Raw genomic sequence first — 15,860 nt, forward strand, 5'->3', positions numbered from 1 at the left:
GTACGGTGAGCTAGACATATGGTAGATGGTTGCATCCCATCCTGTTACACAATCATAAAACTTTCATAAGGTATGAATACACAAAGTTATTCTTCCTCTTTGGAAGCCTCCCACAGTTGTTTGCCAAGAAAAAAGACAGATGTATAAAGTGTTCTACTAATAAAAAGGAGTTGCATATATTAAAGTACATTTAACAGACCCTACACAGAGCATATATACTACAGCATGTACCTAGAAGTGATCACAAAAGCTTTGTAGGCAAATTCTTTGAATACCCAAGGAAATCTCATCTGAGAATATCCACGTACATTTAAACACATCCCTAAAACGCATTAATCCTCTGCTGACAGCTGCTTAGGAGTCTAGGCATAGTCTACATAGGAGTGAGTACATTTTAAATTGGCTCCTGCATGACCTGGTAAATTTTTTTCCTTAGTCTTTTTTATGTTCAGCGTAAACCTAGTCACACCAATACTTCTGCCTAAAACCTAAATAAGTTTGACTGCAGCCATTATATAATTCAGCTTCTGTAAGGGGATTGATAGCCTAGCACATGATCCCTTCCCTATGATTGATACAATCATGTAATTTGGTGTTAAAAACTACTTTAATGCTCTTCCTTCAAAGGTATTAAGCTATTTTTAAGTTAAGCCTACATACATCTCTTACAGTTCATACTTCCTGTACTTTATTTCTACAGACCTCACACTGAGAACCACTTGGTTCAACTAGTTTAATGCAAGTCACACAGCTGCTACTAAAGCACAGAATGCCTAACTTTGTATTTAACCATTACATCTGTGTGTATAAACATTGCATAGTTTTGCCACGGAAAGGCTCATGACTGTAAACCCTTGGAATGCTATCCTGTTGCTTGACAGCCACAATACATATATTTCAGGAGGATTAGCACACTTCCATTCCCCGCTGAGAAAAAAAGGAGCAGTTAAAGTCTAGAGAATGAAGAATAATTTTAGCTGCTGTGCATTCCAGAGAAAGCTCCAGATGTTTTGTTACTACTGTCCTTCTGTCGGGCACAATTCAGCAAAGTTAATGGACAAACCAACCCCTTTCTCCTTTCTGGAACCCTACAATACTTGTCTACAAAGATAAAGAATCAGATGCATAGAGTTTCACTACTACTACACCAACTTAAATGCCTCTATGCAAATGCACGTAGCATGGGGAATGAACAAGAAGAGTTAGAAACATGCATATGCCTGCAGGGCTATGATCTCACTGGCATCATGGAGATGTGGTGGGATGGCTCCTACGACTGGAGTGCTGGAAAGGAAGGATACAAGCTCTTTAGGAAGTACAGGCAGGGGAGATGAGGAGGAGGTGTCAATAACCAGCTGGAGTGCGTGGAGCTCTGCCTGGGGATGGATGAGGAGTTGATTGAGAGCTTATGGGTCAGGATTAAAGGGAGGGCAGGAACAGCTGACACCATAGTGGGTGTCTGCTACAGGCCACCCAACCAGGAAGACCAAGGGGATGAGGCCCTCTGTAGACTGATAGGAGCAGACTCACGTTCACAAGCCCTGGTCCTCATGGGGGACTTCACCCCAATACCTGTTGGAGGGACAAGACAGCAGGGCATAAGCAATCCAGGAGGTTCCTGGAATGTGTCAATGATAACTTCCTTCTCCAAGTGATAAAGGAGCCAATGAGGAGAGGTGCCATGCTAGACCTTGTTCTCACCAACAAGGAGGGGCTGGTAGGGGATGTGAAGCTCAAGGGTAGCCTTGGCCGCAGAGACCACAAAATGGTGGAGTTCAAGAACCTTAGGGTAGCGAGGAGGGTGCACAGCAAGCTCCCTACCCTGGGCTTCAGGAGAGCAGACTTTGGCCTCTTCAGGGATCTGCGTGGTACGATGCCACGGGACAAAGCCCTGGAGGGAAGAGGGGCCCAAGACAGCTGGCTAATATTCAAGGGTCACCTCCTCCAAGCTCAGGAGCGATGCATCCCAACAAAGAGGAAGTCAGGCAAAAATGCCAGGAGGCCCGCATGGATGGACAAGGACCTCCTGGGCAAACTCAAACACAAAAAGGAAGCCTATAGAGGCTGGAAGCAAGGGCAGGTAGCCCGGGAGGAATACAGAGAAACTGTCCAAGCAGCCAGGGATCAGGTTAGGAAAGCTAGAGCCCTGATAGAATTACATCTGGCCAGAGATGTCAAGGGTAACAAGAAAAGCTTCTATAGGTACATCAATGATAAAAGGAAGACTAGGGAAAATGTGGGCCCTCTCCAGAAGGAAACGGGTGACCTGGTTACCCAGGACATGGAGAAGGCTGAGGTATTCAACAGATTTTTTGCCTTAGTCTTCACCAGCAAGCGCTCTAGCCACACTGCCTAAGTTGCAGAAGACGAAGGCAGGGACTGGGAGAATGAAGAACTGCCCACTGTTGGAGAAGATCAGGTTTGAGACCATCTAAGAAACCTGAAAGTGCACAAGTCCATGGGACCTGATGAGGTCCATCCACGAGTCCTGAGGGAAGTGGCGGATGAAGTTGTGAAGCCACTCTCCATCCTATTTGAGAAGTCGTGGCACTCCAGTGAAGTTCCCACTGACTGGAAAAAGGGAAACATAACCCTCATTTTTAAGAAAGGAAAAAAGGAAGACCTGGGGAACTACTGGCTGATCAGTCTCACCTCTGTGCCTAGCAAGATCATGGAGCAGATCCTCCTGGAAACTATGCTAAAGCATACAGAAAATAAGGATCTGATTGGTGACGTGAAGCCAACGTGGCTTCACTAAGGGCAAATTGTGCATGACATTTTCTAGCCTACGGTGGGTTTACAGTGTTGGTGCATAAGGGAATAGCAACTGGTGTCATCTACCTGGACTTGTGCAAAGTATTTGACACTGTCTTCACACAACATCCTTGTCTCTAAATTGGAGAGACATGGATTCAATGGATGGACCACTCAGTGGATAAGGAATTGGCTGGGTGGTTGCACTCAAAGAGTTGTGGTCAATGGCTCCATGTCCAAGAGGAAATCAGAGATGAGTGGCGTTCCTCAGGGGTCAGTACTGGGACCAGTGCTGTTTAACATCTTTGTTGGCGACATGGACAGTGCGATCAAGTGCACCCTCAGCAAGTTTGCCAACAACACCAAGCTGTGTGGTGTGGTTGACATGCTGGAGGGAAGGGATGCCATCCAGAGGGACCTTGACAGGCTTGAGAGGTGGGCCCATATGAACCTTGAAGTTCAACAAGGCCAAGTGCAAGGTCCTGCACATGGGTCAGGGCTATCCCAAGTACAAATACAGGCTGGGCAAAGAATGAATTCAGAGCAGCCCTGAGGAGAAGGACTTGGGGGTGTTGGTGGACAAGAAGCTCAACATGAGCCAGCAATGTGCGCTTGCAGCCCAGAAAGCCAACCGTATCCTGGGCTGTGACTAGCAGGTCAAGTAAGGTGACTGTCCTCCTCTACTCTGCTCTCCTGAGATCCCCACCTGGAGTCCTGCATCCAGCTCTGGGGGCCCCTGCACAGGAAAGACATGGACCTGTTGGAGCAAGTCCAGAGGAGGGCCACAAAGACGATCAGAGGGCTGGAGCACCTCTCCTATGAAGACAGGCTGAGAGAGTTGGGGTTGTTCAGCCTGGAGAAGAGAAGGCTCCAGGGAGACCTTACTGTGGCCTTCTAGTACCTAAAGGGGGCCTACAAGAAAGCTGGAGAGGGACTGTTTACAAAGGCATGTAGTGATAGGACAAAGGGTAATGGCTTAAGCTGAAGGAGGGCAGATTTAGATTAGATATTAGGAAAAAATATTCACTATGAGGGTGGTGAGGCACTGGACCAGGTTGCCCAGAGAAGTTGTGGATGCCCCCATCCCTGGAAGCGTTCACGGCCAGAGTGGACGGGGCTTTGGGCAACCTGGTCTAGTGGAGGGTGTCCCTGCCCGAAGCAGGGGGGTTGGAACTAGATGATCTTGAAGGTCCCTTCCAAACCAAACCATTCTGTGATTCTATGAAAAAAAGGAGGGAGACGAGTGAAAGGTAGGAGCACCACCACCTGAGTTGCAGGGCTTTTTGGTTTAAAAAACACAAACTGCATTTAGAATGTGACCTGGAAATACACTGTTCTGAGCACCACCATTCTCCATAAGCAGAATGGAAGTCTAGCAGCTCTGTGATTAGCTACATCATTGACTTGTTTACTATATTAACTTTAAACCGTAACACCCATCTAAGACCCACTGTAGATGGTGTGGAAGTAGCATACTTCTTATGAACCTCAGCTGAAAGGGACGAAAAGTTTTCCTCAAACTTTCTTTCAAGACTTGAATCCTGTTTTTCCTCTACAACTAGGTCGGTCATTGTAAGAGAAGGGAGTAAATGACAATCAAATGGGAAAAGAGACAAGATCAATGAGATTGCCCATCTCATTTTCACAAACTGAAGTTCTGTATGCTTTTGCTAAACTACTCATGCAATCCTGTTCTGGAATTGCTAGTCGGTAAACTTCATGTGCAATTCTGGGCAAGACAGTAGAACAATTGGCTGAAATCAAAGCTGGAAAGGCATGGACAGGGTGTAGATTTCACCTTTCATCAGTAGAGGGTGCTGCCTCCGGGCTGGCCAGATTATGAAAAACTAAAGTCTCCTACTCTGGGGGCGGAGTAAACTGCCCAGGCACTCAGCACACAACGGCTGGTAGAACTGGCCCAGACAAACTGGAGGCAGCAGCACCCATGGCGTGCAGCTATCATACCCCTGTGCCAACTTCGTATGTGTGGAAACATACTGTGGCATGGGTCTCTCCTATCAGTTGCCTCTATTCTGTCCTCTCAACTCCTACAGCAGTGAGAAAAAAGAAACAGGGTTTATGGCTCAAGGGAAATACAACATCCTAAGAAGGGAGGTGTATAGTAAGTTTACCTTAATATAATGCAAGATGGAAAATAGTGTAGTGACAGGACAAGGGGTAATGGGTTCAAGCTGAAGGAGGGTCAGTTTAGATTAGATGTTAGAAAGAAATTCTTTACTGTGAGAGTGGTGAGGTACTGGAACAGGTTCCCCAGAGAGGTTGTGGAGGCCCCATCCCTGGAAGTGATTAAGACCAGGTTGGATGAGGCTTTGGGCAATGTGGTCTAGTGGAGGGTGTCCCTGCCTGCAGCAGGGGGGTTGGAACTAGATGATCTTTGAGGTCCCTTCCAACCCTAACCATTCTGTGATTCTGTGACAAAAACAGATAGAGTTACTGTGCTTAACATGAAGGGGAATGGAAAGAGAGAGGAAAAAAAGTTATCTGTCCATGGCTAAGTCTTCAACCTTAAAAAGTTAGCACTGTAGGAAGTTGGAGGCCAAAAAAGGGATGCTTCTAGTTTAAACAGGAAAAAAAATATCAGTTGATTAGATACTGTTTTAAGATTAGCTGCTGTAGTCTTCTCCTTTAAAAGAAGACAGCTTTCTGGGGTTGGCATTTCTAGACAGCTAAAAGCAGCACCTGTTACTGTCACCAGCTAAGAAAAGGAGATAGGATTATCAGTTCTGTAGCTCGTTTTGTTTAACAGAAGATAGTAAGAAAGGAATATCCCAAACAGATGCATCCCAACACATTCCAAAGAGATGAGAATTCAGTGCTTCCAAACAGAGGATACTAAGAAGTGCTATCAGGGGGGTAAGGGTTAGATAGGATCCTGTAAGTGGAGCTGTACATTCAGAGAAACAGGTGACTTCAGAAAATAAAAGCTGAAGAAAAAGCCTCCTCCTCCCCTCTTTTTCTCCTTTTGATAAATATTTTAAGTGAATGCTGTAAACTTACCAGCTTTAAAGCTGAGTTCATCTTGCTCTTGGCCCTCATAGTCATAGAGTGCACGTACTCTCACCTCCATAGCAGAAGAGGTATCTTCATCAAACGGATTGGTGTCTCCATTTGCATCAGTGGAAGAGAAGGGATTGTTGGACTCTTCATCAGACCAATCTGTAGGGTAGCTTTGGTTTTTTTCATAGCTGCTAACACTGAAAACAAATTTTAAAATTATTCTTTTCTGCTCTTAAAATAGGAGACTAGAAATACCACTAAGATATCAGTTCCCCTAATAAAGCTTAAACTCCGCTCTAAAGCCCAGTTTTCAAACTTTATTTCTGGTATCTTCTCACCTATCTTTAGCTGACAATGCCTTATTCAAAACAAAGAAACAAAATACATTTACAAAGTTAGAAAAAGGCAAAAGAAAAAACAAAGACAACCTCCCCACAAACTCCAAAAACTTCTCTATGAAGAAATCTATATAATCCATGGGATTATTTACTCTAGAAAGGTAAAAGGTATGCAGGTAGTAGATATGAGGAATTATCTCATTTAGGATAAGACATTTAAATTGTTTAAATTGCTTTGCAGAAACTTCCTCCCTAATCTCTATGCACCTTTACAATAGCTTTCATCACTTTTTGTATGTTGCAATCCACCAATAAAGAAACTTCATTACACTGCAACAACTTGATCATTTAAAGAAAAGTTCACTGTTAAGCATGCACATGCCATTTAAAAGAGTGCTATGACATCCCTAGTGTGTATACGGAAGTAACAGGCAGCTGTTTGAGAAGGTCCTAAATAAAAAGAAAACAGTCGTAAAAGCAGATTTATTCAGCGAGAACACACAGAGCAGTAAAGCTCCAGAAGCAGTTTCACTAGAAAAACACATCAGGTTTAACATTTTATAGGACTGGTAAAGGAAGGGAAAAAGCAACAGCAGTTCTGTTAGCAACTGCAGATAACCCCAGTAGTTTCAAACCAGAGATCAAGGCAACAGATATGGCATCTATTAGAAAAAACAAGTTAGGTTACAGTGTTGCTTACACAACCGCTTAAAACATGCACTGACCAGCATAGTGTTATAGAAACCAAAAATAGAAAACCCTGGATAGAGAAAGTGCAAGTGTGAAAACAATTAAAAAAACAACATTTCACCAACTTTTTGATCTTATTGTCCTCCTTTTCACTGACAGTACTCCCAGTATCTTCTTCATCTTCAAAGGGATTGTAACTTGATTGTACTGACTGCACTGTGTTACTCTGGACACTAAGACTGCTAATTTGGAAAAGAAAGAGCATTATGGTGACCCTATCTGTTTAAGAGTAGAACACGGTCACTGGTGACCCACTAAGCAGTTTCTTAGCAGACCCCTTCTCCAGCCAAAAAAACCAAACAAAAACCCAAACTTCTATCAAATGTAGCATAAGACCCAAGCAAGTTCGGGAAGTGTCACATACAATACAATCCTCCAGAACTAGAATATCCTTTGTGAAAGGTATTTTTTTTTCCTTACTGCCTGCAATAAAAGGCAGTGTGATTTTTCTGGCCAGTTTCACTCCTTTCGAAAGCAGCCAATGTTAACAGTTTTGTATTAATCACATCCAGAATTCTGAAGTTACTAAAAATTTTGCAAGCTAAGATTTCAAAGCATAATTGTAATTTCTAGAGATGGGATGATAGCAACAGACTAACCACCAGATTAGCTGCAGAACATTCAGTTTCTCATCAAGTTTGGTTTCTTTTAACTTCCAATGGAAAGAGAACTGTACAATGGAGAATAATTCCCAAAATATTTTGTAAGCTGCAGAAACACATCACTAGAAATGCTCACAGACAAATTAACATTTCGTTGGACAGTGACTTTTTGATCCCATAGAGCTTAGTGTACTTGGAGATAGCCCCTTCCAGTTAGTCTTTTTAGGCATAAAAAAATACCTGCTATGTTTGTTAGGCTGTGAGACTTGATCTCCTGTCTGATTAATACCAGTCAGTGTCACTCCATCAGAAGCCTTCTTCTTTTCTCTTCTACTGAGCGTGCGATTCAGATCTGCAGACCACTCCTATCAATGAATGCAAAATGTGATTGAGAAATTTAATTGAACAAGTAATTATCACATTTAATTTTCAGACTGAGTTATGGAACATACATCTATACATACAACAGTACAAATAATTATTAAAAAGATAAGTTACTCTAAATGTTTCAGTTATGGTTCTCATCTAGTTCCTACCCTAGCAATGCAGACAGATATCTGTGCTACTCACAAAATCCCAAGGTTACTGGTACTTCCCTGCTTAGCATTCTAAACACCTTGAAGACTTAAAATACCAGTCATCCAGCAGACAACTGGAGAAATCAAAGGACTTGGCCAGTGCAGCTCTTTAAAAGTTGTACTGAGAGGGCTCACTGTTTCAAATAATGCCAAGACATCTGGCTTTAAAAGGTAAACCTTACATTTAATGTAAAAAAGGTATTATAATCTAATTTAAGACAGGGCTTATTTCTCAAGAAGTGCTCCAAGAATGACCTACAAAGAAGCTCATTTTTAAATTCACTGTATATCACTTCTCCCGTCCCTAAAGATTTGAGACCTTAGGGTACTTCACTTTAGATTTAGTGAAATTTATTGTCCTTAAAAGCCATCCATAAGAGCTAAGGCTCAAATCAACACAGTTGTTGACAAGACTCATGATGTCATTTGTAAAGTATCCCCTCCTTGATGATTTGAACCATTCAGATACTTCAGAAGGCAGAGGGACAGGCATGATGAGACCTAAACACAACTTCTACCTATCAAGTCAAACTAAGCTGCATATTAATATAAAACAGGAACCAACGGAGAACAAAACTGGATGCAAGCAAATAGCCTATGCTGAGACATGTTTCATCTCAGAAACCTTAAAGGTAAAAAAAGAGTCAGGAGTAGTTTGCTATACACAAGATAGCACTTTAGATAAGGAAATGAAGATTTTGAGAGTTGCAATTACTATGGCTTATACACGTAGCACAGTCAGTCTTAAGTACTTCTGGCCAACCTTTCAGAGATCTCATTATTTTAACTTTGTACAAATACATATTGGATTTCTGAGTTACCATAGTTTAAAGACCACTGACCTAAGCATATTTGCAGTTTATAATGCAATTTCATATTCATTGGATCATGATTTTTTTTTTATTACTTACGTCATCCTTGTAGCATGTAAATGAGAAAAAACTTGATTAGAAAAATAGTAACAACAGTATTTAATCTGTTAATCATAATGCTTATGAAAAAGGATGGTTATTTCCACACACAGAAGTAACTTTAGTTCAGCGTTTCAGGCAAAGAAATTCAGTAGTACTATTATGAGTTTTGTTCTTCAAGCCTTCTAATCTAAAGTTACTCAATATTTTAAAAACAAGTGATATTTTCTATTATGGTTAATAAGGCAACAGTGAACACTCCAGAGTTGATGCTTCCACTCCATTAATTTAATGCCTAGAAATTATTGCAACTAAATGCATTATTCTGGTCAAACTCATCCCAATTCCAGCTATTCGATACTCTGGTAGCATGATCTACACAGATACATTTTGGTACTTGTTTCTTGTTAGCTATATTAGCAGAACACTACTTAAAAAATGTCCCTTCTTTTGAAGTTGGCATTCAGCAATAAAATTACCAACTGCTTAAAGCTGGAACTTTTTTAATATAACAGTATTGAAAAAACTAGTTGAGACATAAATACCAATTTTCAGGACTGACTGAAATATTTAGTTCAAACTTTTTCAAAGTCTTTGTTGCCTATGCTATAATTACCTGCTAACAGCAAGGAGTTTCAAATTGAAGTCTGACACCAAAGGGGAGAAGTAAAACATAGAGGATAACATATACAGGTGTCAGAGGTGTATCAACTAAACCAAGGCTTACTAATGACTTCAGTAGTGACTTTAGCTTAAAAAAAAAATCACTATATTCTGGTTTACTCCTTTTCTCTTTAAATAGGTGCCCAATATAATCACCTCCAAAAGCTGGGGATGAGGAAAGCCCAATGGAAATCAAGAAAAGAAAACTACCATGACTTGTAAAAACAAAAAAATTCAGTGCTGGAAGTCTGAATTTAAGTTACACCAGAAAGGAACATGATAAAAAGCAAAGAGGAAAAAATAGACAAAACAAGTCTGGGTTTTAAGTGCTCTGACCTTACCTCAAACTGAGGCCAGTTCATTGACATCCCTGGACCTTGATTAGCTCTAAACCACCGTAAGTCTTCAACAGCATCTGCTGTTTTGATATTCTGTTCCAGTTCACGGTAGATATTTTTGTAACTGCAAAACAAATTTGTCTTCAAATTTAATATAACATTTAGAAACATGGCAAATCCCCTAGTCAGATTTTTTTTTTTTTTTAAAAAAAGAGTATTTCAAAGTTCACAGTAGTATTGAAAAAAAAACTTACAGCAACACAGACTTTTTAACACTACGAGAGGCCTGTTAACTGCCGGTAAAAAAGGAAGAGTACTCCCAACAAGCAAGCTTGCTGAAAGTTCACAAAAACATAAAAGCCCTATTTGCCAGATTTTAGAATTAAGTTACATTACACAAGCTTCATAAATGGCTGTCATTAAATGGAGGATTTACATAGGAATGTATTTAAATTACTGAATGTCAGTCTTGGAAGTTTCTTGAATTTAAAAGCTTGTAGAGAAGACAGTAGAAACTGTTTTTGTGCTAAGTCCATAGAATTCTGTGAAAACTCGTGTGTTAATCCAATGAGAATTATAAGCCATTATAAAAATAAAAATCTCAAACCTGAAGCAGAGTTGAGTTAAATATTTTCTTATGCAGGTACAACATCTGCTAACTGCTTTTATTGTTTTAGGTACTCTCTCATTTTACTAACTGTGCTATTTCTACAAAATATCAAATACTATAAAAAAAAGAACCTTAATACTTTTACTTATCTCTTAGTCTACTTATTTTTTGTTGAAGTGGAGTTCTCATAAGTATGAAGTATTTTACAAGACAGAGATACAACTTGGATCCCCTGATCCTAGACCCCATACATGAGATATTCACTCTACAGACTGTGACTACAAATACAATTGCTTTATACAAAAAACCCCAATATGGTGCAATATGGAACACAGAATATAAAGAAGTCTTAACACAACAGCCACAAGGCTTAAAGTAGAAGACACAGAACTGCTAGTCTATATTCAAGCTAGAGAGAATTTGGGAAAATCTTTCCAGACCAAGTCACACAAAATTTAGAATTAGAATTCATTAATGCTACATTGTCAAGGAGTCAAAAACTTTCTCAAAATATACTTCCAAATTTCTCAATTCTATATATTACTTGACTGCTTTCACATGTATGCAGTGCATTTTTTTCCCACTTCAGTGGTTCTTTGAATGTATGTAAACAATAGAAAGGCATGTGTTTTGAGAAAAGGAGTAAGTAATTTTGAATGACTCACTAGCCATCAGTTAAATCAACAATAAACTGGAGATTATCTACATCTGTAGAAGACAGGGCAGTGTTATTTTCTGGACTGTGCTCCTCAGCATTAAAAGTCTTAAAGTTAAAAATCAGACTTCCTTTTAGGGTTTATTCTACATGTTTTATCTCTGTGTATTCAAAAAGACATGGATAAGGAAAAAGACAAACAGTTACAGTTGCTTTATCCTAATAGTTATTTTCTTTGTTTGCATCTTGTTAACATAACATAAGACACCACTCCTGAATGTCCTAAGTATCTTAAAAGGAAATCATTGACTCTTCACTTGGTCATCTTCTGTAGTCTTCCCCCAACCTTGCCCTTTGAGTCAACTATTTATCATTTATTTCAGTTCTGTAGTTTCTTTAAACCTGAATTCAAATGGGCAATCCTAACTATCTACTCAGAGTAAAAAGTACCTGTCTTCCACAGCAGTCCATAAGAACTCTGAGGCAATCCAAAATGATAATGAAGCCAAAATAAGTGATCTTGCCCTTACCTGTTTCTTGCTCTGTATTTGTTCTTGCCCCTATGTTACCTGTTTTGCTTATGCCAGCACTAACATTTGTATGACTGCACAGGAAGTCAATTTGGAACACTGATCAGGGTTAAAACCAAACTAGATTCTTCCTGCCTTATGTTACCTTGATCAGCTCCTTAATTCCACTGGTTGGACTACCATAACATTTTTGTCACTAGCAGAAGAGGGAACAGAAATGAGCAGCTAGCCAGGAGCACATTTTTCTCCTTTTAATTGAAGTGCTAAGCAGAGCGCACATGAAACTCTGCTATTACAAGTGGGATGTAAAATTCTACTAGTGTTACAGCATTTGCTGCAAGTATTCCAGTGTCTGTCTTCTCAAATGCAAAAGAAAAAAAACATTGTAACCACTGTCTTGCTGACATACCAAAGTAGCTTTGTATCAAAATGGCCTGTAGTAGTGGACAACATGCCACGTGGTCTGACAAAATAAGCTGCACGAGCTCTGGTTTGAGTTCTCTAGCAGAAGTTTAGATTTCTTGGAATGTAGTGAGGAGGGTCCAGGCACAAAGAACAAAGTACAAGGCATGCTTTATACATGCTACATATAGTATAACGAGCAGACTTTAAAATTAATATGGACAAGAGTTCAGCAACGGTCAACCAATGGATCTTTAATGTTTATCCCCTAGTCAAGGTAATTCCTTAAGACTGAGCTCTAATATTTTAACAATAAATGTGTTTATGCTACAACGTTCATGCTTAGTCTTATGCTAAGAAATTCTAGTCTGTTCTCCAATAAACGTGCAGGACACATAATACACCAAAACTCTCCTTTCCCAATCTTTGATTTAGCATTTTTTGATTCTAAGCTCTGAATCTTAATTAACACACATTTGATTATACAAATACAAAAAGAATGAGGGTTTCTTGGTTCATTTAACACTGTGTTAAATAAAACTAGCAAATGTTAGGGATAGATGCTAATTTGATCTTAGACAAAGCAAAGAATTGAGTTCTTTCACTTACACTTTAAACAAATTGAAGCAACACATTAGAAACAAATCCGATTCCAAACTCTGATCTACTTGAAGTATGGATTACTTTTCACTGAAAAGTATTAAGCATTAATTTTGAAGTCTTACACAGTTTTACCTTGCAAGATTAGACAAGTCAAGGTGTTTTTGAACTTCCAGTAACACTTCTCGAAAGAAACGTAAGCGTTTTTCCTCAAACTGCTGACACTGTTCAAATACCTGCTCCATGTTTTCCATATATTGAGGAGTAGCATTATCCAGTTCTTTCAGTGATTTTTCATACTTTTCTTTTGTCTGGGGGTGGAAAAACAAACCATTAGCAATATATTTTATTACTAACCTACATAACAAGCTTATCAGTGTAGTAATGGCCAATAGTTAGACCAGAAGTTCCCAAACCACATTCTTTTTTCATGACCACTGTACCTATCAACATGACAGTTATCTAACGAAACTGCAGAACAGCTACAATAAAGCTCTAAGCCTCTCCTCTGGCTTTTTAACAGAAACCACGACAATTGCCAATGTAATATACTAAAGATAAAAACCAAAGGAGCCACAGAGTAAATCAGAGCGGACAGTCTTTCAAGTTATAGGTCTCTTACTTAAAGATCTCCAAATAATTTCAAAGTGCTGTCTTTTCTCCTTCAGTAATTTACATAGTCCACTGAGAGTTATAACCAAAACCCCAAACATTATATACATCCCTGTGAACATGAATTGCACATGCTGTGAGCTCTGTTAACAGATAAAAATCTCAGACTATACAGTAATTTACGGAAGTAGTCCACAGACAGGAATTAAAAGATCCCACCCGATATAACACCAGCCTTCCAGATCACAGAACAGCATTCTCAAAGGGAAAAGATGATCTTGAAAAAAGTCACACAACAAAAGCCTCTTGGTAGCAGTTCACTAAAGAGATAAACCAAACTGGGCAATAGAATGGCATTTCCAAAAGTGTATTTACTTTTATTTAATGGATTATGACTACCAGTTTAGATGTCAGCAAGTTTTAAGCACCCATCTTGCAGCCTCTCAAGTGAAATAATGCTCACTACTAAATGAGTAAAACTTTGTCCTAGAAGTTCACTGTCTTATTCTGCTTTGTTCCCTGCTAAAAGTACTTACGTGGAATAGAGGCATTACGTTATTCATTCTTCACAGAAGAACTTAGTGATAACATATGCTTTGGAGAAAACTCTAAACTTTTGTATAGGACCATAACTGAAAGTGAGCTGCACTGTAGTCCGTGGCACATTCAGGAAGAAAAAAAAAAAGCTTAAATATGCATGTGTTAGCATACAGTATACCTTTAGTACATCCTGCTTGCTTCTCTCCACTTTGTCTTGTAATTTCTTAAGTTGTTCAGGATTTAGTGCTGGATCAGCTTTGCTGTTTGTTTCTCTGGATATAGCCAGTTTCTCCTCTTTGCAGGCTGCATGGTATGCTTTCTTTGCAGCTTCCACCTACAAAGCAGATTTGAATATTTGCATCTGGGACAGTTTATACAACAACCAACAACTGAATTTTTTAGCCTTATAATCATGTTGTAATGAAAAGAGTGTCAGGTTTTTGTTTCAGAATATTCTTTTTTCATTTTTTCTTTTTTTTTTAAGTTTTTTTTAATTTTTTCTTTTTTTTTTTTTTTTTTTCATTTAGGCCAAGGAATAAACAATACACAAGAATCAATAGAAGGAAATTATTGCAGTACTTAAGAATCAGCATTTTCTCACCATACAATAAATGTCAGCCATACAGCTTAGAGAAGTGTGGAACAGACTCAAGAAAAGGTTTACAGAAAGTCCCCAATAGAACGTTTTTTCCTCATGCCCATGTTCGCCTGCTCCCCGTCTACAAACCTGTTATTTAAGAATAATGTTACATGACAGGGAAAAAAATCCACAAACACTTTCCCCTGCTCATTCCTTTGAGCAATTCGTAACTTTCAAACACAGGAAATCAGATACTTTTAAAATGATAGCTTGAATTCCACTTTTGCCAGATTTTCACTGAAGTCACCAAGATTAGGAGAGACCAAGAGAAAAATACTTATTTTCAGAAGAGGACAGAAAGCAAGAGGTCTTTTTGAGAAAGGAGGGTCCAGCAGAGAGAATAGGGAGTTTACTCCCTTATAGAGATTTGAGACATTAATATATTGTAACACAGGATATCTAATACATAATCTACTGCTGTACCTCTTTCAGCTTTTTTGCCCAGGGTTTCTGAGCTTTCCTAAATCCATCTTCTGCTTCTTTGGTTTCCTTAAATCCTCCCATCATTTGCTTATGAAAGGCTTCCTTCTGCCAGTTCTTGATTTTTTCAAAGTCTTCATTCATCAGTGAACCTTTTACTTCTAGATGTAGTTCACTCACTTTTTCAGCTTCTGACATAAAAGCACACCAAGCCCTTTCTACTGTTCCATACTGTGGGCCTAAACACAACAGAAAGTGTCATTCTCAGTAACCATCACCCACATGGAACTTATATTCCCAAGAAACTACCTGAAGCTATTGACTTATATTCACTTGTAAACAGCAAAATTGATGCAAACCTAGAAAAGGGAACAGTTTCTTTTCAGATAAATTTAGATTATTACAAATTTTGACAACAGAAGAAATAATATTCAGTTAGTCTGGCCTCTTTCTCCCTGTACCGTGATTCTCAGTATTCCACATATTAGCTCCTCTTTGAACTGCCTTCAATTTCTCAACGTACTTTTTGAAGCATGGATAACCAGGAAAGGACAAACTAATTTCAGAATATATTAAAATGGTATCAGATTAGCCTTCCATTAGAACAATGCCTAGCTCTTTTATTACTAGTCTTTCCCCCACAACCACTGCCCCCTTATTATTCAGATACACTTTTCAAACTATGTTCTATACCATTAGTTACCTAGAAACAGCCAGTTCTCTAGAACTGACTCTATTTGAATACCTCAACACTGTAGGCAAGATTCATCTGCTTCAGTAAGAAACTACCAAAGGAGCAGGGCTTTGTTTTTAATCACAAAAAGCTTGATCATTTGTTACGTTACTGAGCCTTTTGCAAAGGCTCCATTATAGGCTAAAAAGTACAAAAATTCTACTTT

At 39.2% G+C, this 15,860-nt stretch overlaps 1 protein-coding gene across 5 annotated transcripts in view; it reads right to left on the reverse strand.

Moving 5' to 3' along the window:
• The window catches only part of PACSIN2 (protein kinase C and casein kinase substrate in neurons 2), a 73,496-nt gene that overhangs the window by 10,761 nt on the left and 46,875 nt on the right, over window positions 1-15,860 (reverse strand). For 3 of the 5 annotated variants that reach the window (XM_054829538.1, XM_054829530.1, XM_054829547.1), the window contains exons 4-10: window positions 14,965-15,200; window positions 14,080-14,235; window positions 12,885-13,060; window positions 9,956-10,076; window positions 7,703-7,827; window positions 6,926-7,042; window positions 5,773-5,969 (exon numbers count right to left, since the gene is read on the reverse strand). In XM_054829538.1, coding sequence (XP_054685513.1) covers window positions 5,773-5,969; window positions 6,926-7,042; window positions 7,703-7,827; window positions 9,956-10,076; window positions 12,885-13,060; window positions 14,080-14,235; window positions 14,965-15,200 — 1,128 coding nt within the window. The remainder of the gene's footprint in view (window positions 1-5,772; window positions 5,970-6,925; window positions 7,043-7,702; window positions 7,828-9,955; window positions 10,077-12,884; window positions 13,061-14,079; window positions 14,236-14,964; window positions 15,201-15,860) is intronic. The other 2 variants (XM_054829556.1, XM_054829565.1) reach the window with 2 other exon arrangements.

Source organism: Grus americana, chromosome 1 (genome assembly GCF_028858705.1).
Source record: "Grus americana isolate bGruAme1 chromosome 1, bGruAme1.mat, whole genome shotgun sequence".
NCBI lineage: Eukaryota > Metazoa > Chordata > Aves > Gruiformes > Gruidae > Grus > Grus americana.